This window comes from Piliocolobus tephrosceles, chromosome 9 (genome assembly GCF_002776525.5).
Source record: "Piliocolobus tephrosceles isolate RC106 chromosome 9, ASM277652v3, whole genome shotgun sequence".
NCBI lineage: Eukaryota > Metazoa > Chordata > Mammalia > Primates > Cercopithecidae > Piliocolobus > Piliocolobus tephrosceles.
Window position 1 is genome coordinate 64,421,648 of NC_045442.1, and position 26,410 is coordinate 64,448,057.

The window sequence follows — 26,410 nt, forward strand, 5'->3', positions numbered from 1 at the left end:
AAGAGAGGCCGGGCGCGGTGGCTTAAGCCTGTAATCCCAGCACTTTGGGAGGCCGAGATGGGCGGATCACAATGTCAGGAGATCGAGACCATCCCGGCTAACCTGGTGAAACCTCGTCTCTACTAAAAAATACAAAAAACTAGCCGGGCAAGGTGGCAGGTGCCTGTAGTCCCAGCTACTCGGGAGGCTGAGGCAGGAGAATGGCGTAAACCCAAAAGGCGGAGCTTGCAGTGAGCCGAGATCCGGCCACTGCACTCCAGTTTGGGCGACAAAGCGAGACTCCGTCTCTTAAAAAAAACAAAAAAAGAAAGAGGAAGGAAGGAAGGAAGGAAGGAAGGAAGGAAGGAAGGAAGGAGAGTTCTCAGCAGACTAAACAGAAGAAAAATTTCTTAATCTGATATAGAATATCTATAAGAAAGCTACAGCTAACGTCATATTCAGTGGTGAAATATTGAACATTTTTCCCCAAGGTCAAGGATGTTCACTGTCTTTTTGTTGTTGTTGAGACAGAGTCTCACTCTGTCGCCAGGCTGGAGCACAGTGGCACAATGTCAGCTCACTGCAACCTCCACATCCCAGGTTCAAGTGATTCTCCTGCCTCAGCCTCCTGAGTAGCTGGGACTATAGGCATGTGCCACCACACCCAGCTAATTTTTGTACTTTTAGTAGAGACCATGTTTCACCATGTTGGCCAGGATGGTCTCAATCTCTTGACCTCATGATCCACCTGCCTCAGCCTCCCAAAGTGCTGGGATTACAAGTGTAAGCCACTACACCTGGCAGGATGTTCACTCTTATCACTTCTATTCACTATTGTACCAGAGGTCTCAGCCAGTGCAATAAGGCAAGAAAAGGAAATAAAGGGTAAAAGGTAGAAAGGAAGAAGTAAAAATGCCTTTGTTATTCATAAATGGCATGGCTGTTTATGTAGAAAAACCAAAAGAATCTATAAGCAGCCAGGTGCAGTGGCTCACACCTGTAATCCCAGTACTTTGGGAGGCTGAGGTGGGCAGATCGCTTGAGGTCAGGAGTTCAAGACCAGTCTGGTTAACATGATGAAAACCTGTCTCTACTAAAAACACAAAAATCACAAAAATTAGCTGAGCATGGTGGTGTGTGCCTGTAATCCCAGCTACTTGGGAGGCTGAGGCAGGGGAATTGTTTGAACCCAAGAGTTGGAGATTACAGCAAATCACATCACCACACTGCACTCCAGCTTGGGCAGCAAAGTGAGACTCTGTCTCAAAAAAAAGAATCTACAAGCAATTAGAATTAATAAATTCTATTAAGGTCACTGAAAAGAAGCTAAACATATAAAATCAGTTGCATATATATTTATAACAAATTACTGGAAGATGAAATTTTCTTTTTCCTTTTTTTTTTTTTTTTTTGAGACTGGGTCTCATGTTGTCACTCAGGCTGGAGTGCAGTGGCAAAATCATAGGTTGCTGCAGTTTCGCAGCTTTGATCTCCCAGGCTGAGACTACAGGCACATGCCACCAGGCCTAGCTAATTTTTTTCTTTTTTTTAAGTAGAGATGAGGTCTCCCTCTATTGTCCAGGCTAATCTCAAACTCCTGAGCTCTAGCAATCCTCCTACCTCAGCCTCCCACAGTGCTAGATTACAGGTATGAGCCACCAAACCCAGCCTGAAATTTTAAACTACCATTTATAACATTTTTAAAAATCACAAACCTAGAAATAAATCTAGTGAAAGATGTGTAAGTCCTACACTGAAAATTACAAAATATTCCTAAGAGAAATAGAAAACTTGTGGAAGAAGAATTCATTGATTAGAAGACTAAATCTTGTTAAGATATCAGCTCTCTATAGATTGATCTATAGAGTCAATGCAATCCAAATAAAATTCCCAGCAAGATTTTAAAGACTTTGTCATCCTCAAAAGTTGGCTAACTTACACTTTCAGCTATCAAAATTTACTATAATGTTACATTAAATTAAGACCACATGTTGGTGCAAAGATAAATAGGCCAGTGGAACACAATAGAAAATTCAGAAAAATACCCCACAGATACAGTTAGTTGATTTGAGATAAGAACTGAATTTAGTGAGGGAAAGTGGTTTTTTTCAGTATGTAGTGTCAGAGCAGTTGGTTATCCACATAGAAAAAGAATGAAACTTGACCCCTACTTTACAATACACAAAAATTAATTTGAGGGGCCAGGTGTGGTGGTTCACGCATGAAATCCCAGCACTTTGGAAGGTCAAGGCAGGCAGATCACCTGAGGTCAGGAGTTCAAGACCAGCCTGGCTCACATGGTGAAACCTCTTCTCTAAAAAAAATACAAAATTAGCAGGGCATGGTGGTACATGCCTGTAATCCCAGCTATGCAGGGGGCTGAGACAGCAGAATCGCTTGAATCCAGGAGGTGGAGGTTGCAGTGAGCTGAGATCACACCACTGCACTCCAGCCTGGGCCACAGAGCAAGATTCTGTCTCAAAAAAATAATAATAATAAATTTGAGGTAAGTCATAGATCTTCATGTGAAAAGTAAAATAATTTCTAAAAGAAAACATAGAAAGAAATTTTCGTATTCTTGGGGAAGGCAAAGATTTCTTAGACTGAACACAAAAAACACTAATCATAAAAGATCAAATTGATAAATTAGGCTTTATTAAAATAATTTGTTATTAAAAGATACCATTAAAAAAGTGAATGAACATGCCACAAACTAGGACAAAATATTCACAGTATATACATCTGATGAAGGATTCATGTCCAAAAAATATAAAGAACCCCTACAAATCAATAAAAAAGACAACTCAATTGTGAAGTACACAAAAATTCGAACCAGCATTTTCACAAAAGAAGATCCCAAATGTCTAACAAACCTATGATGAAGTTGTTCAACACCAGAACTCGCTGGGGTATGCAATTTAAAGCCCACAATGAGATAGCACTACACTCTCCCAAAATGTCTACAATTAAAGAGTGACACTACCAAATGCTGGTGAGAATGTAGAGCAAGTAGAACTCTCAGATGTTACTGGTGAAAAGTGTACATTCATTCAACTGCATTAGAAAACCATTTGGCAGTATCAAAGTTAAACATATAATAAACCTATTACTCAATTATACTCCTAAGTATGCTCTTCAAAATAAATGCATGTATATGTCTACCAAAAGACATATACAAGAATGTATTTGTAACCAAAAACTAGGAACAACCCAAATGATCACCAAAAAACGGTAAAAATAGAGTAATATAGTTACACAATGAAATGCTACACAGCAATAAAAAAGAATAAACTCGCCATCATGTATAAATCTAAAAAACATGTTGAATGAACGAAACCAAAACCAGACAGTATATACTTTATGAATCTATTTATAAAAGCCAAAGAATAGGCTGGGCACAGTGGCTCACATCTGTAATCTCAGTACATTGGGAGGCCAAGGCAGGCAGATTGCTTGAGTTTAAGACCAGCCTAAGCAACATGGTAAAACCTCATCTCTACAAAGAATACTAAAATTAGCCAGGTGTGATGGTGTGCACCTACTATAGTCCCAGCTATTCAAGAGGCTGAGGTGGAAGAATTGCTTGAACCTGGAAGGTTGAGGTTGCAGTGAGCCATGATTCAGCCACGGTACTCTAGCCTGGGTGACACAGCAAGACCCTGTCTCAAAAAAAAAAAACAAAAAAAAAGCAAGCAATTTATAGTGATAGAAGTTTCAGAATAGTGATAATTTTAGGGAGTGAGATATGGAGAGTTGTTTTGCTTTGTTTTATTTTGCCAAGAAAGAGCACAAGGGAATCTTTTAGAGTGACGGGAACATTCTATATCTTGATCTCAATGACCGACAGACATTGTATACTTATGTTAAAACACATATAATATTGGCTGGGGACGGCACTTTGGAAGGCTGAGGCAGGCGTGATCACTTGAGGTCAGGAGTTCAAGACCAGCCTGACCAACATGGTGAAACTCCCATCTCTACTAAAAATACAAAAATTAGCTGGGCATGATGGTGCATGCTTGTAATCCCAGCTACTTGGGAGGCTGAAACAGGAGAATCACTTCAACCCAGGAGATGGAGGTTGCAGTGAGCTAAGATCGTGCCTTTGCACTCCAGTCTGGGCAACAAGAGCAAAGCTGTCTAAAAAAAAAGATAGATGATAGATAGATAGATAGATAGATAGATAGATAGATAGATAGATTAAAATAATACATATGTGCTGAACAGCTCCCACACATTGGGCAATTTCCTTGCCCCACCAAAGGAAAAAAGACTAGAGGTTTTTTCTTTGGAGAATATAAAACAGAAGATCTCAAGACTCAAAGGCACCAAGCACAGCTGAAGGAGGGTTACCTTACTGAAAATCAGGGGGTTAAGTAAACCTATGCATGTCAAATGCTGCTTAATCCCACCTTTTTCCTCACTTGACTCCCTGAACTGAAAACTTACCCTCATGTCTCATTGGCCAGAATTGTATCACATATTCATTCCTAAACCAATGGACAGGATAGGAAATGTTCAAGATGGAGGAATCCAGAAAAATTAAGACAAGCTTGAAGTTTGTCATCGCTATCATCATCCTCATCATCATTACACATTTATCATATGTTCATATAACACAGACTTGATTCCATTACCTACTAGACCAAAATTAAACAAATACTGTTTCTGCAGCCATTATTCTGAGAAGCTACCAAATTCCCAGGACAATGTCTCTGATTTGGTTGAGTGTGAGTAGCATGCCCAGTCTCTGATTTGCAGGAAGAGATGGCATCTGGCCACTTTGGCTTCCATGATAGAAGTTGGGTACTACCTCCTTAGACTACTCACAATGAGAATTTCCCAATTTCAGGTGCCAGGACAATGGTGTTTGGATGCTGAATAACCCCAAGTGACAAATGTTCGTTACCAAGAAAAAGTCATGAACTGCCTTTAATCTACCTTGAGCTAAAATTTGAAAACACTTTCACTGTTATTTATCTGTCTTTGAGTTTATCTGATACCTTTTCAACTGGACGGTCTCATTTCTTTCTTTGCTCCAACAGCACAAGGCTGTGAATCCTCTTTTTCTGATTCAACACGCAGGAGTGGAGTTCACCATCTCCCACTCACTTGATGCTCTGAATAAAGTACAAAGGCCTGGTATGTAATTTTTCACTCTTTCTTCTCTAAGTCCCATCCCATTAACCAATGATCTCTGTTATAGTAGATTGCGTATGTGTAAACAGAAAATATTGAGCAATACTTCCCCTATGACAGATTTCACGAGAATACTACATGAGTTTTGATATATGGATCAATTCCTGCTGGAAAAAAGCACAATATTAATGTGCAGTGATTAATTAACATTGCCAAGTCAATTCCCTAATACTGCATAAGATAAAGTTTGTTTTGGCTCCTTTAAAAATGAGTATGTTCTATTCTTGCAGGTCTCAGCAACCCAACTTGCTCTGCATATGGTTGCATGTTTAATTAGTGATCTTTCTGTAAGACTCTGCAATTAGCACCGTGATGATTAATAAAACAACTCCTTTAAAGCTCCATTTAGCTAGCAGAACTGTACAATCAGGTATAATTAATTCATCATTAATAAATCATCGCTGATTAACTAATCTGTTTATTACCAACACATTACTGAACAGCTCCCACCTGAGCACAGCTAATTTTTCTATGCTGAACAGAGCTAGAAGCTAATAAAAAATTTAAAAAAATAAAAGCTTCTCTAAAAGTGCATTAAGTAGCAAGTGTGTTGGTATAGTTAGGGAGATCATGGGGCAATATACATTTAAAAGTTATTGAACTGCACGGGCAATTGTCACTCAGGAGTGAAGAAAATGGTGGCTAAGTCTGAAAGCCTAAACACCTAACGGTTCTTGAATTTAAACATACTCCAAAATCACCTGGATGGCTTGTTACAACACAGATCACTGAGTCTCCTCCCCGGAGCTTCTAATTCAGTTGGTCTAGGACAGGGCCTGTGAATGTGCATTTCTCTTTTCTTTTTTTTCTTTTTCTTTTTTTTTTTTGGAGACAGAGTCTTGCTCTGTCACCCAAGCTAGAGTGCAGTGGCACGATCTCGGCCCACTGCAACCTCTGCCTCCTGGGTTCAAGTGATTCTCCTGCTTCAGCCCCCTGAGTAACTGGGATTACAGGTGAGTGCCACCATGCCCAGCTAACTTTTATATTTTTCGTAGAGATGGGGGAGTCTCACCATGTTGGCCAGGCTGGTCTCAAACTCCTGATCTCAGGTGATCTGCCTGCCTCAGCCTCTCCAAGTGCTGGGATTACAGGCGTGTGCCACCACACCCAGCTGTGAATGCACATTTCTAACAAGCTCCCAGGTGGTGCTGATGCTGATCGTCGGGAGAACTACGGTTCTACAATTTACTCATATACTAGGAATGATTCACCATTGCTATGATTTCTTTTTTTTTTTTTTTTTTTTTTGAGACAGAGTTTCACTCTTGTTGCCCAGGCTGGAGTGCAATGGCACGATCTCGGCTCACCGCAACCTCTGCCTCCCAGGTTCAAGCAATTCTCCTGCCTCAGCCTCCGTAGTAGCTGGGATTATAGGCATGTGCCACCATGCCCGGCTAATTTTGTATTTTTAGTAGAGATGGGGTTTCTCCATGTTGGTCAGGCTGGTCTCGATCTCCCGACCTCAGGTGATCCACCCACCTCAGCCTCCCAAAGTGCTGGGATTACAGGCGTGAGCCACCACGCCCGGCTACCATTGCTATGATTTCTAAGTTCTTTTTCTAGATTTTAATAGTTTCCAAAAAAAAAACAGTAAGAATAACTTTCAGTATTGTTTATCTGTCCTTGTGTTTACATGTTATCTATTCAACTGGATTGTTAGTTTAAAAATTGCTGTTTTTTAAATTTCTCTCTGTGTGCTCCCAGAACCTAACAACTACTTTCTAGATGTAGAAACCCTAGACAAAATCCACACATGCCCTGAGCGTTCCTCTCTGAATCTTTGCTCACACCCTCATCTCTCTAAGCCCTTTTCTTCAATACTCCCCTGCTTTCGCCCTTGGTGTCTGTGCCATATGTGGGCCTTAATCACAGACCCACACAAGAGCTCATTATCTTTTCATAAAAGGATGAGCCTGGTCTCCACAGTTAGCGTGAGTCCCTTGAGAGCCCAGTAAGCTCCCTCTCTAATCACGTTTGCCGCCTGCCCCCCAGCTCTCTGCCCTGCCAGCTTCTAGCAGGGTGTCTTACATTGCTTTTTACCAACCATGTAAGATTGCTTTACAACACATCTGACCCCAGGCTGTGAAATCAGATCCCAGCTGGGTACCTAACTCGCAGGATGCAGGGATGGACAGCAGGGGGGATTCCCCTCCTGAAAAGAACTTGGAAAGAGGAAAACAATTCACCCTCTGAGAGTTAAGCCACAAAACAAAGAAATGAAAGAAAAAAAGGGAGATAAACTTAAAACAGTGGTTCTCAGCAGAACAATGAATTTTCCCCCTCACCTCCACCTTCCTGGGACATTTGGGCAATGTCTAGCAGCATTAAAGGAACAGAATGGCTTGACTATATCTGATCCATGTGGAAAGACAGCACTGGTTAGCATGGAAGCTCTGGAAAATCTTGCTCAGGGAGTCAAGCTTTGGCAGGGCCCAGGCAGTTCTTATCTGAGAGAAAGGCTAAGGCATGGAAAGGAGAATCCAGACTGTGCTATGAGGCAGGTTACATACAGTGGACTCACACCTCATGCAAGTGCAGGCTAAAGTCAGCATGTCTTAGAAAAATACTGTGAAAAGGCCGGGCGCAGTGGCTCATGTCTGTAATCTCAGCACTTTGGGAGGCCAAGGCAGGCGGATCACTTGAGGTCAGGAGTTTGAGACCAGCCTGACCAACATGGTGAGAGACCCCATCTCTATTAAAAATACAAAAATTAGCCAGATGTGGTGGCACACACCTGTAGTCCCAGCTACTCGGGAGGATGAGGCAGGAAAATCGCTTGAATCCGGGAGGCGGAGGCTGCAGTGAGCCAAGATCGGGCCACTGTACTCCAGCCTGGTGACAGAGCAAGACTCCGTCTCAAAAAAAAAAAAAAACAAAAAACAAAAATATAAAAATTAGCCAGGCCTGATGGCACATGCCTGTTGTCCCAGTCACTTGGGAGGCTGAAGCAAGAGAACCATTTGAACCTGGGAGGTGGAGGTTGCAGTGAGGCAAGATCGTGCCACTGCATTCCAGCCTGGGTGACAGAGTCAGACTGTGTCTCAAAACAAAACAAAACAAAACTGCAGAAAAAAATATACAAGGCAATTGGGGAATTGGAACATTAACTGGATATTCAATAATATTAAGTAATTGCTTCCAATGTTTTGGATAGTAGTTTTCTATTACTGCACCAATATTACCACAAACTTAGTAGCTGAAAACAACACACATCTATTATTTCACAGTTTCTGTGGATCAGAAGTCCAGGCACAACTGAGTTCTCTTCAAAGCTGCAATCAAGATATTAGTGAGGGTTGGGGTCTCAGTCTCATAAGAATGCTCAACTGGGGAAAGACCTGCTTCCAAATTTACTCAGGTTGTTGGCAAAATTCAGGTCCTTGCTTTCATAGGACTGAGAGCTTCATTTTCCTGCTGGCTATTGTCTACAGGCTGCCTTCAGCTTTGAGAGACCACCCTGAGTTCCTTTTGGGTTCTTGTAAACCAAAAATAAAATTCTAAGCCCCTCAGCCATCTGAATGGACCCCTCTTCTTGGCAAGGGCATTCCAAACTTAACCTGAAAAACTAGCTCAGGCCATGATGGGAAGGGGACATGCCTCGTTATACCCTCCTCCCTTTTGGAATTACTGATAGAACAGACTCTTTAAGTCTGATAAGAAACATTTACAGTCTTTCTCTCTGAAGCCTGCTCCTGGAGGCTTCAACTGCATGATAAAACCTTGGCAAGGAGAAGGAGAGCATTAGGACAAATACCTAATGCATGCAGAGCTTAAAACCTAGACTGTTGATAGGTGCAGCAAACCACCATGGCCCATGTGTACCTATGTAACAAACCTGCACATTCTGCACATGTATCCCGAAACTTAAAATAAAATAAAATAAAAAAAATCAAAAACAATAAAACCTTGGTCTCCACAACTCCTTCTCATAACCCAGATATTCCTTTCTATTGATAATAACCCTTTCAACCAATTGCCAATCAGAACATCTTTGAATCCACCTATGACCTGGAAGCCCCTGCTCCCAGTTGTCTCACCTTTCCAGACTGAATCAATGGACATCCTACATGTATTGATTGATTGATGCCTTATGTCTTCTCTAAAATGTACAAAAGCAACTGTAGCCGGACTACCTTGGCACATGTCATCAGGACATCCTGAGACTGTCACAGGCATGTCCTTAACTTTGGCAAAATAAGTTTCCTAAATTGATTGAGACCTGTCTCAGATATTTTTTGGTTTATATTCCCCAATATGGTAACTTGCATCCTCATAGCCAGCAAGGGAGAAGGAGTCTCCAACACGACCATGCTACAATCTTATATAACATAACCATGCAATACATATATGTAATCATATACATTCCGTCATCTTTGTTGTACTTATTGGTTATAAGCAAGTCACTCTCAAGGGCAGGTGATCACATAAGGGCATGAACACCACACCACCTTAATGGTCTATCACAGAAGTGATACTAGTGTTAAGGTTACTTTTTTTTTAAGAGTACTTATATTTAAAAGATAAATCAATACACCAGAGATGGGATGCCAACTTTACTGGGAGCACTTTTTTCAACCAACAGCAACATTAAACTTGAAAGCAGTGATACGGTTTGGCTGTGTCCCCACCCAGATCTGATCTTGAATTGTAGCTCCCATAATTCCCACAACTTGTGTGAGGGACCTGGTGGGAGATAACTAAATCATGGGGGCGGTTTCCCCCATACTGTTCTCGTGATAGTGAATAAGTCTCACGAGATCTGCTGGTTTTATAAAGGGTTTCTCCTTTTTCTTGGCTCTCATTCTCTCTTGCATGCCACCATGTAAGACATGCTTTCACCTTCTGCCATAATTGTGAGGCCTCCCCAGCCATGTGGAACTGTAAGTCCGTTAAACCTCTTTTTCTCTGTAAATTATCCAGTCTCAGGTATGCCTTTATCAGCAGCATGAAAACAGACTAATACAGTAAATTGGTACCAGGAGTGGGGCACTGCTGTAAAGATACCCAATAATGTGGAAGCAACTTTGGAACTAGGTAACAGGCAGAGGTTGGAACAGTTGGAGGGCTCAAAAGAAGACAGGAAAATGTGGGAAAGTTTAGAACTTCCTAGACACTTGTTGAACAGCTTTGACCAAAATGCTGATAATGATATGGACAATGAAATCCAGGCTGAGGTGGTCTCAGGGATGAAGAACTTGTTGGGAACTGGAGTAAAGATGACTCTTGCTATGTTTTAGCAAAGAGACTAGCAACATTTTGCCCCTGCCCTAGAGATCTGTGGAACTTTTAACTTGAAGGAGATGATTTAGAGTATCTGGCCGAAAAATTTCTAAGCAGCAAAGCATTCAAAATGTGACTTGGGTGCTGTTAAAAGCATTCAGTTTTAAGGGAAACAAAGCATAAAAGTCTAAAACAATTGCAGTCTGAGGATGCGATAGAAAAAGAAAAATCCATTTTCTGAGGAGAAATTCAAGCCAGCTGCAGAAATTTGCATAATAAGTAGACAAATATTTATCACCAACACAAGGGGGAAAATGTCTCCAGGGCATGTCAGAGACCTTGTGGCAGCTCCTCCCACTATAGGCCCAAAGGCCTAGGAGAGAAAAAATGGTTCTGTGGGCCAGGTCCAGGACCCTCCTGCTGTGTGCAGCCTAGGGACTTGGTGCCCTGCATCCCAGCTGCTCTAGCCATGGCTAAAAGGGGCCAAGGTATAGCTCAGGCCATTACTTCAGAGTGTGCAAGCCCCAAGCCTTGGCAGCTTCCACATGGTGTTGAGCCTGCAGGAGCACAGAAGTCAAGAATCAAGGTTTAGGAACCTCTGCCTAGATTTCAGAGGATTTATGGAAATACCTGGTTGTCCAGGCAGAAGTGTGCTGCAGGGATGGAGCCCTCATGGAGAACCTCTAAGGCACTGCGGAAGGGAAATGCGGGGTGCAAGCCCCCACACAGAGTCCCCACTGGGGCACTGCCTAGTGGAGCTATAAGAGAAGGGCCACTGTCCTCCAGACCCCATAATGGTAGATCAACCAACAGCTTGCACCATGCACCTGGAAAATCCACAGACACTCAATATCAGCCTGTGAAAGCAGCCATGAGGGGGGCTATACCCTGCAAAGCCACAGGGGTAGAGCTGCCCAAGGCTGTGGGAGCCCATCTGTTTCATCAGTGTGGCCTGGATTAAGACATGGAGTCAAAAGAGATCATTTTGGAGCTTTAAGATTTGACTGCCCCAGTGGATTTCAGACTTGCCTGGGACCTGTATGTAGCCACTTTGTTTTGGCCAATTACTCCCATTTGTAACAGTTGTATTTACTCAATGCCTGTACCCCCATTGCATGTAGGAAGTAACTAACTTGCTTTTGATTTTACAGGCTCATAGGTGGAAGGGACTTGCCTTGTCTCAGATGAGGCTTGGACTGTGGACTTTTGAGTTAATGCCGAAATAAGTTAATACTTTGGGAGATTGTTGGGAAGGCATGATTGGCTTTGAAATGTGAGAACATGAGATTTGGGAGGGACCAAGAATGGAATGATATGGTTTGCCTGTGTCCCCACCCAAATCTCACCTTGAATTGTAGCTCCCATAATTCCCACATGTTGTAGGAGAAACCTGATGGTGGGAAATACTTGAATCATGGGGGCAGTTTCCCCTATACTGTTCTTGTGGTATTGAATAAGTCTCACTAGATCTGCTGGTTTTATAAGGGGTTTCCCTTTTGCTTGGCTCTCATTCTCTCTTGCCTGTCACCATGTAAGATGTGCCTTTCACCTTCGCCATGATCATGAGGCCTCCCCAGCCATGTAAAACTGTGAGTCCACTAAACTCTTTTTCTTTATAAATTACCTAGTCTCAGGTATGTCTTTATCAGCAATGTGAAAAAGGACTAATACAAGCAGTAACAGCTCTCACAACCTCCCTCTGCATTCACCTCTGGCCATTCTCAGTAAGATCAGGTAGGCAAGAGGTGGGCAGAGGTGGAAGAGGCAGGAACAAACCTATCTGGAACTAGGGCTCTCAAACTTGCCCTGTTCATATCAGCAGATAACTCACTATACATTGTATACCCTAGAGGCTCTTTGCTGTTGCTACCCAGAGATGTCACTTTATATATTTGTATAAAAACATAAAAAGCTGGCCAGGCACAGTGGCTCATGCCTGTAATGCCAATCTTTTGGGAGGCCAAGGCAGGAGGATCACTTGAAGCCAAGAGTTCACGACCAGACTGGGCAACATAACGGGACCCTGCCTCTACAAACAATTCAAAAATTAGCTGGGCATGGAAGCACATGCCTGTAGTCCTAGCTACTCAGGAGGCTGGGGTGGGAGGATCACTTGAGCCTAGGAGTTCAAGGCTGCGATGAGCTATGATCACCCCACTGCTCTCCAGTCTGGGCAACAAGCAAGGGCAAAAGAGCAAGACCTTTTCCCTTAAAAACAAAGAAACAAACAAACACTACAAAGCTGCATAGTGACTAAAAAGCCAAAATAAGAAGAGTCAGCAAAATGGCAAAATGGACTTAAATCATAGATGTCATCAAGACATGATAAGCTTCCCAACTTGATGAATTAAAATCCCATCATAATGTATTTATTTAGTACAATTTGACTACACATGCACAGGTCAAGACCAAATGTGATTTTAGTGTTTATTTATTTATTTTTAGATAGTCTTGCTCTGTCACCTAGGCTGGAGTGCAGGGTGTGATCTCAGCTCACTGAAACTTCTGCCTCCTGGGTTCAAGTGATTCTCCTGCCTCAGCCTCCTGAGTAGCTGGGATTACAGGCACCTGCCACCGCATCCGGCTAATTTTGTATTTTTAATAGAGATGGGGTCTCCCCATGTTAGCCAGGCTGGTCTCGAACTCCTGACCTCAAGTGATCCACCCACCTTGGCCTCCCAAAATGCTAGGATTATAGGCATGAGCCACAACACCTGGCCTTAGTGTTTAAATATGTTTATTTTTATATACATGTAGGAATATTTATATAAAGATAAATAGATGTTTTATCTATTCAGGTGTGCTTGTCCTGTCCTGGTCCCTGCTTCCCTGGTGGCTACTTCCCACACACATGTGTGCTGCAGCCCCTGAGTCCATTTTCAGCAGGCTGAGGAAACACAGTAAACATAATCAGTGTTCTTACATAAACAGCACCTGTACAGAAAACAGCATAATCAGTATTCTATTTGGACTCAATTATCCATTGGACAATTTCAAACAAAAATCACACAAGCGAATATGTGGTTTGAAAATATAGGATGAAAAGTCAAGTCAGGTGCTACAAATAACAACTTTCATGCGAAAAGGAATCCAGAGTTATCTCAGAGATTTCTTTCCCAAAAATATCTGTTAAGAATATAGCACCACTGGGCACAGTGGCTCACGCCTGTAATCCCAGCACTTTGGGAAGCCAAGGCAGGTGGATCACTTGAGGCTAGGAGTTTGAGACCACCATCCTGGTCAACATGGCAAAATCCCATCTCTACTAAAAATACAAAAATTAGCCAGGCATGGTGGTGGGTGCTTGTAATCCCAGCTACTTTGGAGGCTGTGTCATGAGAATCATTTGAACCTGGAAGGCGGAGGCTGCAGTGAGCCAAGATGGCACCAGCCTGGGTGACACAGCAAGACTCTGTTTCAAAAAAAAAAAAAAAAAGAATTCAGCACACATTTGAAATATCAGATTCAGATCTGATCAAATTCAGGCCCTCTCAACTATGCATTTATATAAACTTATTCATATAGTTCAGTCTCAGGTTGGGAAAATCCAAAATTGGGGGAAAACCCTCTGGTGATTCTCACCCTTGGTATCATGACCCATGGGAGTGTTGTGATCAGTTGTGAGGTCTGGTGAGGGGCGGGGGGCACTGGTTACTCATTAAGTTAAGACATTAAAGCTGGTGAACGATTGACTTTATTGCAAATCAGGAGAAACACAAGATTACTGCTATAATAAATTCACTCTTACATGCTTTAGCAAAAATCAGTAAAACCAGAAAACATGGTAGCAATTAAAGTGAAAAAATTGGGGTCATTAAAGAATGTCTAACTGATTAGCTTGCAGTTTTTGAGATGGCTGAGAACTACCATCAGTGAGATCACCTTAAACAAACACTCTTAATGACATGAAAAAGTCCCCATCCCTAAGTCGACTATAGGTGTTCAATATCGTAGATTTAACTGAATTTAAAGTTATGTTAAAGCCCATTTTATTGAAAAGAAGAATTCCTCTTACAATATCATTCTCAAGTCATATATCAAGAAAAAGATTGAAATTACATTACTTTTTTTAAAAATAGAGACAGGGTCTCGCTGTGTTGCCCAGGCTGGTCTTGAACTCCTAGGCTCAAACGATCCTCCTGCTTCATCCTGCCAAAGTGCTGGGATTACAGGCATGAGCCGCCACACCCAGCTGAGATTACATTACTTTTAGTGTTTAATTTCACTACGACAGGAACTAGCCTAATACATACTGTTTTGTTTTTATTTTCTGGATTTGTCCTGATTTTTAGTCTTTGTACATGAGTACAACAATAAAGGAAATCACTTGTTAGATACATTAAAATTACTTCCAATCTTGCCCCCCACACATGAACTGTTTTCAGTTTGCTATTTTTAATGGCCCATGCTTATCTACATAGACATAGCATAACATTGCTAACATTTTATGGCCTACTGTCCTCTTTCTTTCTTAGTATTATATTATAAAATATTTTTTCTTTATTTCCACATAGTTATTGATTCATTTTAATGGCTGCAAAATCAGGTACTCATTTAAGTTCAAATGGTTTAGCTTCACTCCTCAGAAATGTATTCCTCCTTCTCTTGATTGGTAGTCATAATCAAATGAAGAGACGTTATTCTTTGTAGCTGGTTACTTACATTTCAAACACACTCATGAGTGGAGCCAAAACTCCATTAGTTCATTAGTCTGGAAGCACTATTAAATCTCCATTAAAATGTCTTCATTTTTCAATTTTTATTTTTGTTTATTTATTTATTTATTTTTGTGGGGATGGAGTCTCACTCTGTCGCCCAGGCTGGAGCGCAGTGGTGTGATCTTGGCTCACTGCAACCTCTGCCTCCTGGGTTCAAGTGATTCTCCTTGCCTCAGCCTCCCGAGTAGCTGGGACTACAGGCATACAGCACCACACCCAGCTCATTTTTGTATTTTTAGTAGAGACGGGGGTTTTACCATGTTGGCCAGGCTGGTATCCAACCCCTGACCTAAGGTGATCCGCCCACCTTGGCCTCCCAAAGTGCTAGGATGACAGGCGTGAGCCACTGTGCCTAGCCCATTTTTCAATTTTAAACATGAGGATTAAGTAGACTACTATGCACATTTGCTAAAGGCAGTCCCTTACATTTGTTTTTGTGCAGAAAATACTTAGTGGTTAGAGACAGCAGCAGTCAGTGCACCTCTAGGCTGTCAGCGTGCCCTCCAAAACAACAGCTGCACCTCCTCTAATGTCAACCCTTCCATCTGGACGAAGTGAAATTCCCAGCTCTCCTCCTCGTTGGGAACACTGAAATGCTAAAGAAAACAAACAAGTCAAATTAAGAGTATTTTCACCCTTTTAAATTAACAAAGCATAGTGAAAGACTTATTACAAATCTTAGAGTCCTCCCAGATCAGTTTCAAGAATAAACTCCTTCATCTGTTTATGGTACTGCCCACTCCCATCCCCATTCTCCTGCAGACTGAGAGAGCCACAAACTCAATTTGATCTACAAAACACACAGCTCCACATACTCCCTTCCTGAGCCTTTTCCTGGGCCACCTCCTCTACTAATTCCTGTAATGGCCCAGACACACCCCACTCATCGCTTCTTCCCCAGCTCTCTCTAGGAGTAAGCAAAGATGTTTGAAACAATAGAGGCAGGCCTATAACTCTAAGAAGATGAAGAATGGTGGTCTCAGTCCTCCTGAGAAGGCCCCCATCTTCTCAGCGCTGAATAGGACAGAGGGAGTTCATTCACTCATAACATATTCAAGCAACCACGTGTGCCAGGCAGACAAAACAGGCATAGCCTCAATCTTCCAGGAGCTCAGTACTTAGGAGAATAATTAGACTCTCCAAGAAAAATGAATAGCCACCCTGTTCTCCCAAATCAGGGTCACAGACTCCTCCTTGGATGATCAGGGCAGTGCAGCCTCCATCGGCTGCCATCATTTTTCTTTGCCTCTAAGCAATATATTAATCACTAGGGGACTTGGTTCCAAAGTAATTTGTTTGATTCAATCCTGTGACGAGCAGTAGCAGTAAGGAACCTTGGTGATCATCCAGTCTTAACCCATCACATTATAAATAACCTCTCTGGGCCAAAGTTATACAGCTAATTTTATTCAACAAACACTTATTGGGCAGTTACTGTGTCTGTGTCTGTACAGTCTCTGTATGTTGGGGGAGGCAGAGGTGAAGGATGTTTGGGGTGGAGGGTCTTTAAGAGTGAAGGAATTTTAAAACCTTTCATTTTCACATGGGTGATACGTAACATTTTATTACATTTTCAAGGTGATAGTACATATGAGAAGGAACACTAGTTTTTAATTAGGCAAATAAAAAAGAAATTGGTAAAGAGCTGTCCTACCATGCATTTCTTTCTTCCCCAGCTGCTGGGACCAGTAGCTGCTGAGAACAGCATGTGCAGACCCTCAAAAGAAGAGAAAAGTTAGGAGATAATCCCAGTGAAAACAGAGGCAATTTTGTGGTAAATTTCTAAGCAATTACAATCAATTATCCAGTTTGACTAAACCCTAGATCACCTAAATCATTATGTTGGCCAGGCCACCGCAGGGTGTAGAATTATGAATGGAGATAGAAAGGAAGACATAGAATTTATGGATAAACTCTGCCAAATTATGTATCAAATGGTCTTACAGTTCCTTTTCTTTCCTTTTGTCTTTTTCTTTTATTTAATTTTTATTTATTTTATTTATTTTTTGAGACAGAGTCATGCTCTGTTGTCCGGCCTGGAGTGCAGTGGCACAATCATGGCTTACTGCAGTGTGGACATCCCATTCTCAAGTCATCCTCCTACCTTAGCACCCCACAAGTAGCTGGAACTACAGGTGCATGTCACTATGCCTGGCTAATTTTTGTATTTGTTGTAGAGATGAGGTTTCGCCATGTTGCCCAGCCTGGTCTCGAATTCCTGATCTCAAGAGATCCACCTGCCTCAGCTTCCCAAAGTGCTGGGATTACAAGTATAAGCCACTGTGACTGGTCGTTACAGTTTCTTAAGGCGGAATTAGACTGCAGGTTTTAATTCTTGTCTTGTCTACCAGCTAATTGTTAGCCCTTGGTAGGAGAATCAAGGCCTTTGCATAACTTTTTTTTCTTCTTTTTTTTTTTTGAGATGGAGTGTCGCTCTGTCGCCCAGGCTGGAGTGCAGTGGTACAATCTTGGCTCACTGCAACCTCCGCCTCCCAGGCAGAAGTGACTCTCCTGCCTCAGCCTCCTGAGTAGCTGGGATTACAGGCATGCCCCATCACACCCAACTGATTTTTGTATTTTTAGTGGAGACAGGGTTTTACCATGTTAGCCAGGCTGTTCTTGAACTCCTGACCTCAAGATTCACCCATTTCAGCCTCCCAAAGGGCTGGGATTACAGGCATGAGCCACCGTGCCCAGCCTTGCATAAGTCTTTCTACATCTTTAATGTTTTTGTAGAGATGGGGTCTCCCTATGTTGCTCAGGCTGCTCTGAAACTCCTGGCCTCATGCAGTCCTCCCACCTCAGTCTCCCAAAGTGATGGGATTACAGGCATGAGCCACTGCACCTGGCCAAAAGGCTAAATTTTCCACCAAGCTAACATTCCTGAGCTTTTGGTGCCAAAAGAACTTCTTTTTTAGTGAGGTATTTTTTCATGTTTGTACTCTAGATTTAGATCAGAGATTAGATTTTAAAATGAAATAACAAAATATACAGCAATAACTGACAGAAAAATATTTTGCAGAGAAAAAGATGGGGAGGAAAAGCCTCTCATTTAGGAAAACCTATTAAGTGTTATGGGGCCGGGCGCAGTGGCTCACGCCTGTAATCCCAGCACTTTGGGAGTCCGAGGCGGGTGGATCACCTGAGACTAGGAGTTCGAGACCAGCCTGGCCAACATGGCAAAACCCTCTTTCTACTTAAATACAAAAAATTAGCCTGGCATGGTGGCAGGTGCCTGTAATCCCAGCTACTTGGGAGGCTGAGGCAGGAGAATCTCTTGAACCCTGGAGGCAGAGGGTGCAGAGAGCTGAGATCATGCCATTGCACTCCAGCCTAGGCAACAGAGAGAGAGAGTCCATCTCAAAAAAAAATAAAAAGGTGTTATGGGATGTTCAAGTAAGGCAACCAACCATCTTGGTTTGCACAAGACTGTTCTAGTTTTAGCACTGAAAGTTCTGTATCCTGAGAAACCCCTCAGTCCCAAGCAAACCCAGATGGCTGGTCATCAAAATCCAAGTCCAAGGGCCTTCACACTCTAGAAAAGCATTATTATAGGAAAAAACAAACAAACAAAAAAATCCTTGCACTCTGTGCCAATTAAAATCTTTGTGAAGCAGCTGTGCATGTGCAAATCTGCTCAGAACTTTTCTTCCATGGGGAAGTTGGACTGTTTAGATGTTGTTGGGCATTTTCCTGAGTCTTTAAAAGTGCTTGTTTGCTGAGTTTTCAATTTCACGTGTTTTGTTCCTCACAGAGTGACTGAACCATCCAGGCCCTGCCATCTTACCAGAATGGAGTCTTGAAGGCTCTGCCCAGCTTCCTGTGGGAAGCTTCACCATCCCACCCACATCCTCCCACATCAAGCTTTCTCGTCCTTTGCAGTACAGCCCACTGTTCCCAAAGAGGGTGAGAGTAGGAGTCATGACATTTCTGCCCATCTTTGACTCATCCCTCTGCTCCCAGGTGGTGGACAATCTAGAAGTGTTGGCTCAAGGAGCTAGTTTTGTTGTTAATATTAAAATAGATAGTAGTTGGCTAGGCGCAGTGGCTCATGCCTGTAATCCCAGCACTTTGGAAGGCCAAGGAGGAACCATTTGATCTCAGGAGTTCAGGACAATCCTGGCCAACATGGTGAAACCCTATCTCTACTAAAAACACAAAAAATAGCCAGGTGTGGTGGCGGACGCCTGTAGTCCCAGCTACTCGGGAGGCTGAGGCAGGAGAATCACTTGAACCTGGGAGGCCGAGGTTGCAGTGAGCTGAGATCGTGCCACTCCATTCCAGCCTGGGTGATGGAGACCCTATCTCAAAAAAACAGAATACAATATAATAGCTAGTAGTTATTGGGCACTTACCATGTGCCAGGCACTGTGTTAAGCCCTTAACAGGCACTGTGTTGTTAAACCTCTATCAGGTATTACATACAATTTATAGAGGAGGGAACTGAGAACTTTAAAACTCAAGTCACTTGCCCAAGGTCAAAAGCTAGGAAGCTCGGAGTGTAAACCCAGGCTGCCTGACACTCAGGTTTAACCCTGCTATCTGCCTGCTCTATTTCATGTTTTTCATGTGAGACTTCAGTGAAGGGATGGCAGGAATGGGGAAAGACAGAGGAATAAGGCAGCTCAAAACCCAAGCCACCTGAAAGGTCACATGAAGTGCATTTAATAACTATGTGTGATCCTCCTCTTCCACTGTTTAACCCTCGCCTGGGCTCAAGTAAAAAGTACCTGTCACTGGGTCTTCAGCCACACCAACCCACGGTGCAAAATATCTGGAGTAAAAGTCAAACGACTGGCTCTGCCTACCAGGCTCTCCTTTAAGGGTAAGAATAAGCCCTTTCACCTTCCCTGTGTTTTCAACTTGCAGCAGATTCTCCGTGTTCACTTTCAGGTTCTCCAGAAATGACCTGGTTCATAAATGAGACGGATTAGGACAAACCCATTTCACAGCCCACTCACCACACAGATTCTGTAAAACAGGCCAGGGTGCAGGTTGCTCAAACAGCTCAGCAGGAAGATGGGGAAGAACAAGTGGGAATGTCTTCCTACTGGGGAAAGAAACGCTCTGGCTGCGTAAATCATGGTTTGACTGGACATAGCATAGCCAGACCAAGGCAGAGCTATAAATCTGGGCACTCAGCCCTCCCCAAAGTGCTGATACGACCAAAAATCTTACCTGTTGTAAGTGTCACTGAGGCGGAGGAGGAGCTTTCGGGTATCTGGAGAATAACAGATGTCCTGGACCAGTGTGTTGCCTATGGCAGTCTGTGGAGACAGACCAAAAACTCCTCAGGGGCATGCCCTGGGCCAAGTCCTTGATCCCCTGAAATAGGAAATGACCTCTCATTGAACATCCTCTGTGAGCCAAGCACACCCATCGTCTCCAGTCCCCAAGAGTGTCGGTGCAGTTTCAGAGCTTAAGGTGTTCCCCAAGGATGGCCAGTCTCCTGGCTACCAAACAGGCCTCTGTGAGCCTGAAAACAGGCCTTGTGGCCGGGTGCAGTGGCTCACACCTATAATCCCAGCACTTTGGGAGGCTGAGGTAGGTGGATCACCTGAGGTCAGGAGCTCGAGACTAGGCTGGCCAGCATGGCAAAACCCCATCTCTACTAAAATACAAAAATTAGTCAGGCATGGTGGTGCACTCCTGTAATCCCAGCTACTCGGGAGGCTGAGGCAAGAGAATCACTTGAACCTGGTGAACCAAGAATCACTTGTGAGCCAAGAATCACTTGGCTGAGATCGCACCACTGCACTCCAGCCTGAGAGACTGAGACTCCGTCTCAAAAAAAAAAAAAAAATAGGCATTGCTCACAAGTTCCTACTATGTGCCTCAATGCACAACTCCTTCAAGTAGGTATTCTCCCCACAGAGAAGGGGAAAGAGACTTAGAAAGGCCAAAGATCTCACACACACACACACACACACACACACACATCTTGGCCCAGGTCTGAGAAGGTCAGAAAAAAAGCGCTAAATCCCTACTGTCCACCATCTTTAGAGATGGCCTCATGTCCACCTCTTAGAGCTATGAGGATTAAATAAAATCATCTATGTGGAGTATCTACAGCAGCAATTAGAACATTCCACGTGGCAAGGACTCAGGGCTAGCAGTTTGATTGGAAGTAGGGACTAGAGGGCTCGTCTTACGCTGCTCTGTTTGGCAAGCACACCACTTTCACTAGAGTGTATGTGACAGATCAACAACATAACCTGTTCTCAAGATACCCTGGTTCACTCTACCTGACTGCACATAATCTTGCTGAAATCCAGGAACATCATTTGTTTGTATGTTTGTTTGAGGGTGGCTTGGGGCATTGAGGGGGATTATGAGGAGACAACCCCTTCCCACACCACCAAGCCATCCTTTGGCACCAGCCCCAGCTGCCAAGCCTAGCAGATGGTAATTACGTGGTAGTTGTATGGTAGTCACTAGGTTGCTTCAGATTCTCTAATCCTTGTTAGAGGCCAAGACACTCCAGTTCCCACATCCAGAATTCCTTCTGCCTTGGGTGGTACTTGGGCTTTCTGCCTCTGTAACTATGGGCTGACCAACAACACTTCCTCAAGAAATGGGAACTCCTACAGCTAGATCCCACCTGTTCTCCAGAGCCTTAGTCTCTCGAACCCTGCCCTTATCTGCATGGGTTTGTACATTGATTTGAAAGTTTAAGGGTGGGCATGGTGGCTCACACCTATAATCCCAGCACTGTGGGAGGCCAAGGCGGGCGGATCACCTGAGCTCAGGAGTTCAAGACCAGCCTGACCAACATGGAGACACCCCATCTCTACTAAAAATACAAAATTAACCAGGCGTGGTGGTGCATGCCTGTAATCCCAGCTACTCGGGAGGCTGAGGCACGAGAATTGCTAGAACCCAGGAGGTAGAGGTTGTGGTAAGCCGAGATCACACCATTGCACTCCAACCTGGGCAACAAGAGCGAACTGCGTCTCAAAAAAAAAAAAAAAAGTTTAACTCTCGACTGGGAATCTTACTGCCAGTTTCTAGGGAAGAACACAAAATGGCAATACTTACAACCCTTTGTTATCCCATTTAATAAATGCTGACTCTGAGGATAAGTTCAGTTCTTTCTACCATGAACAAGGTCTACCATTATAAGGTTTTTTCCACTTTCTTACCAGTATGTTTAAAGCAGTTTGTTTTTAAATTTGTCTTGTCTCCAAAACCCAAGCCATGGGTGGGGCTGAGTATAAAATCAGGATCCATCATGCTTATTTGTTTATATTCTTTCAAAACATAGATAAAGCCAAATACTACAGCTTACAAATGCTGTAGTTAAAAATTCACTGAGAAATAGTAGTACTCACAATAGGCTAAGCTACAGAATCATTTTTCTCATGACAGCCCTTGCCCTGGTCCTGACCTGGGTCCTCTCTTCTCTACACACCAAGACCCTGGTCATCCAGGGCTGCTCTGGCCCTGCAGAACCTTCATGGGACAACTGCAGTGCCTACCTCATTGAGAAACACTGAGAATTAAATGGACAATGCAAGTGAAATGCTCAGCATGTGGCACTGCACACAGAGAGACTCTCAAAATGTTTCCTCATTATTAATATCATTAAGCCCCAGGCCCACACAGACCCCACGAGGAGCCCACGTTCCGTATCTTGTCTTATCTGTAAGGTACTCATGCTTTCTTGGTTTCCTCTATCAAAGCACAGCCCTTCCCCACCTCAGTCCCATACTTTACTACAGAAACTGGGGCCACTGACAGCTGCCAGGAAGGTTCCATTTTTTTCCCTCCACCTTGTGTGTATGGATTTTATGGAATGACCTCTTCCTGCCAGGAATTCCCAACTTTCATACCTGAACTAGCATGGCCATGCTCGGGGCCCATTCCTTTCCTTCTAGCTAGAAAAGTACAGAAATTCAACATCCCTTAATTTCCCTAAAGGCTGGTCTTCTCCCAGAAACTTACATTTCCTTAAGACATCCTATTCTCCCTCTTCTTCACCACCTCCATTGGTTCTTTTGTGCCTTTCAGCCTGTCACATAACAGTGTCTCTTCCCTCCATCCTACCATGGGGCCAGCACTGACAATCAGGAGCCAAGGAAAACTGGTCAACCTTCTCACCAAATAGACTGAATATTAAAATTCAAACCTGAAACACTGTAACATTTATATTGGTAGAATGCCTATCTTTAGGGATCAAATTGTACCAAATCTTTGTGTGCAAACAATAACAAATAACTAGGCTCAGGTTTGATTCTTTTTACCAACCTTTATCAAGTCCTCTACTTCATGGAAGTCCTAGATGGGGGGAAAAAAACAAAATTATTATAAAACAGGAGAGCTGTCAGTTGTACATGGCTTAGGGCAATAATTACAAAGAGCTGACCTGGGGGTAGACTGGATAAAGAGGCAAGTCCAGGACGATGCCATCCTCTGCTTGTCTGGCCCTTAGTTCTCCACTCAGAGTGACAAACGTGAGTGTGCTATTCATGTTTTCTGGCCAAAATAGGAATCAAGAAATAGGAAATAAACTTTGTCATATATGTGCATGTCCATTTCAAACACCTTTGCATTGTCTTAGATTTTCTGGCAATGCCATCCTTTTCTATGATGGAGCGAGGTTTGGGTTACTGGGGTCTAGAGTGGAGAAAACTCTCACTAGATTCTAGCTTGAGAACCAAGAACAAAACTGATTGGATGTGGCGTCATGCTTCAAGTCTTCAGATCCCAGCTCTTTACTGCTTACTGTGCCCTTACTAACTTAGCCTCCTTTTTTTTTTTTTCTTGAGACAGGGTCTCACTGGGTTGCCCAGGTTAGAGTGCAGTGGCGCGATCTCAGCTCACTGTACCCTCTGCCTCCCACGTTCAAGTGATTCTCCCCCCTCAGCCTCCCACGAAGCTGGAATTACAGGTGTGCACCATCACACCCAGCTAATTTTTGTATTTTTAGTAGAGACGAGGTTTTATCATGTTGGTCAGGCTGGTCTCAAACTCCTGACTGCAAGTGATCCACCTGCCTCAGCCTCCCAAAGTGCTGGGATTACAGGCGTGAGCCACCACACCTGGCCAGCCTCCTTAAATCTTGGTTTCCTCATCTATAAAATGAGGTTAATACATTAAACCTACCTTTTATAATGTTTTCTCTTTCTTTGAGGAACTGTCTCACTCTGTTGCCCAGGCTGGAGACTGGCTCACTGCAGCCTTAACCCCCTGAGCTCAAGCAATCCTCACACCTCAGCCTCCCGAGTAGCTGGGACTCCAGGCATGAGCCATAATGCCTGGATAATTTTTAAATATTTTGTAAAGGCAGGGTCTCACTATGTTGCCCAGGCTGGTCTCTAAGTTCTAGACTGAAGCGATCCTTACACCTTGGCTCCCAAAGTGTTGGGATTACAGGTGTGAACCACTGCACCTAGTCTAAAATGTTTCTAATACAGATTTTAAAATATCCTGCAGCAACAACCATAGAGTCATAACCTCTTCTAGTCTAAGTTATGCCAAGGGAATAACAAAACATTTAAGTTGTAAATATCAGTCTTATATGAAATAAATGTGGTTTATCCTAAATAAACCAAACTTTTTACACAGCAATGTGATTTAAAGAATGCACCACAAATGCTGGCATCCCATGTTACTGATACACCTTGTGCTACTTATCAGTGTGTATAACATTTTTAGTGAAAACAAAGAATGGTGACCTAATTCTTTTCTCTCCCTTAATATTTCTGTAAAACTTAAATCACATGTCAAAGGTGAAGAACTTTGACTTATTAACTTTCACTGAGCATAAAATTGACATTTGGAAACACAAAGCTTAATTTTTCTCATTACAATTGATGTAAGACATTACTATTTACTATTAGCATTTTTTCATATCTTATCTAACCTTAAGACTGCCCTATGAGGGGTTCCAGGGTGTTATTATTCCAAACCTCAGCATCAAACCAACCCATGTGGAGTCCAGTTTTCAAAAGACACTCAATCTTGCTTTGGGAGGTCGAGGCAGGTGGTTCACCTGAAGTCAGGAGTTTGAGACCAGCCTGGCCAACATGGTAAAACCCCATCTCTACTAAAAATACAAAAATTAGCCAGGCGTGGTGGCAGGCGCCTGTAATCCCAGCTACTTGGGAGGCTGAGGGAGGAGAATCACTTAAACACAGGAGGCAGAGGTTGCAGTGAGCTGAGATCTTGCCATTGCACTCCAGCCTTGGTGACAAGAGCAAAACTCCGTCTCAAAAAAGACAAAAACAAAAAAACAAAAGACACTCAATTTAATTTCAGTAAATCCTATTTTTCAAGACTCAATTCCTAAACATTTCAGAATGTCTGCTTGCCTTTGCACGTGTCCCCTATCCACAGATACCAAAATCATCTTTTTGAAATGTATATTGAATTATATTATATGGCCTCTCAACTTTATCCCCGCCAATCATATAGACAGGTCCCAGGGGCTTTGTACTTGCTAGCCTCTGCCTGGGATGCTCCTCCTCTCACTCTAGCTCGTCCCACAGATGCTTCATCTTATCCTTTAGCCCAAAGTTCCCCTTCTCTAGTGGGTGCTGATCTAGATTCTATGTCCGACCCATGGCCTCAGGACTGGGACTCCATGAGGCAAGGAAGTACCATAGGGTACAAAATGTAAGGAGGCACCTGCTCTCAGCTGCAACCTGGGGCCTTGCTGGCACTGCCTACACCTGGCCCTGACCCTGCTTGCCCAGAGTGCTGGTGGCCTACCAGCACTCTGAGTCACTCTCTTGGAGTTACCCTTGGCTGAGTAGAGCTACCTTGTCCAAAGTCATACATCTTTTCCAGGTTTTGGGGACTGGTCCATGGAGGGTAAAAAGGCCTGAATCTCTGCCTCTACTTGGAACTATACTACTTGAAAAAATGTCCAGCTTTAGAGCTCCCCATGGATTTGGCCTAGGCCTTTCTTTGTTGCTACTACTCTGCAGTTCAATTTCTCCCTCTCTTCAGTCCTGCTTTCTTTTTTTTCCTTTCCTTGAGGCGGAGTCTCGCTCTGTCACCCAGGCTGGAGTGCAATGGCACAATCTCGGCTCACTGCAACCGCCACCTTCCAGATTCAAGTGATTCTCCTGCCTCAGCCTCCTGAGTAGCTGGGACTGCAGGCATGCGCCACCACGCTTGGCTAATTTTTGTATTTTTAGTAGAGACAGGGTTTTGCCCAACCCCCACAGTGACCTTCTGTCGTATCATCCTGTTTCTTTCCTTGTTTCCATTTCCGTTTGCTGTCTATGCTTGTTTCCGGAGCGCTTCCATCTCCTGTTTTAGGGCATTTCCCAGGAATCTCTCCTCTG

At 43.3% G+C, this 26,410-nt stretch overlaps 1 protein-coding gene across 8 annotated transcripts in view; it reads right to left on the minus strand.

Annotated features, from left to right (window-relative positions):
• Window positions 1-14,074: 14,074 nt before the first annotated feature.
• The window catches only part of PBLD (phenazine biosynthesis like protein domain containing), a 45,645-nt gene continuing 33,309 nt past the window's right edge, over window positions 14,075-26,410 (minus strand). For 6 of the 8 annotated variants that reach the window (XM_023205099.3, XM_023205097.3, XM_023205096.3 and 3 more), the window contains 6 exons: window positions 23,482-23,591; window positions 23,364-23,393; window positions 20,295-20,383; window positions 19,847-20,025; window positions 16,771-16,833; window positions 14,075-15,712 (listed from right to left, as the gene is read on the minus strand). In XM_023205099.3, coding sequence (XP_023060867.1) covers window positions 15,600-15,712; window positions 16,771-16,833; window positions 19,847-20,025; window positions 20,295-20,383; window positions 23,364-23,393; window positions 23,482-23,591 — 584 coding nt within the window. In that variant the 3' untranslated portion in view covers window positions 14,075-15,599. Of the gene's footprint in view, window positions 15,713-16,770; window positions 16,834-19,846; window positions 20,026-20,077; window positions 20,167-20,294; window positions 20,384-23,363; window positions 23,394-23,481; window positions 23,592-26,410 lie in introns of all 8 variants that reach the window. The other 2 variants (XM_023205095.2, XM_023205094.2) reach the window with 2 other exon arrangements.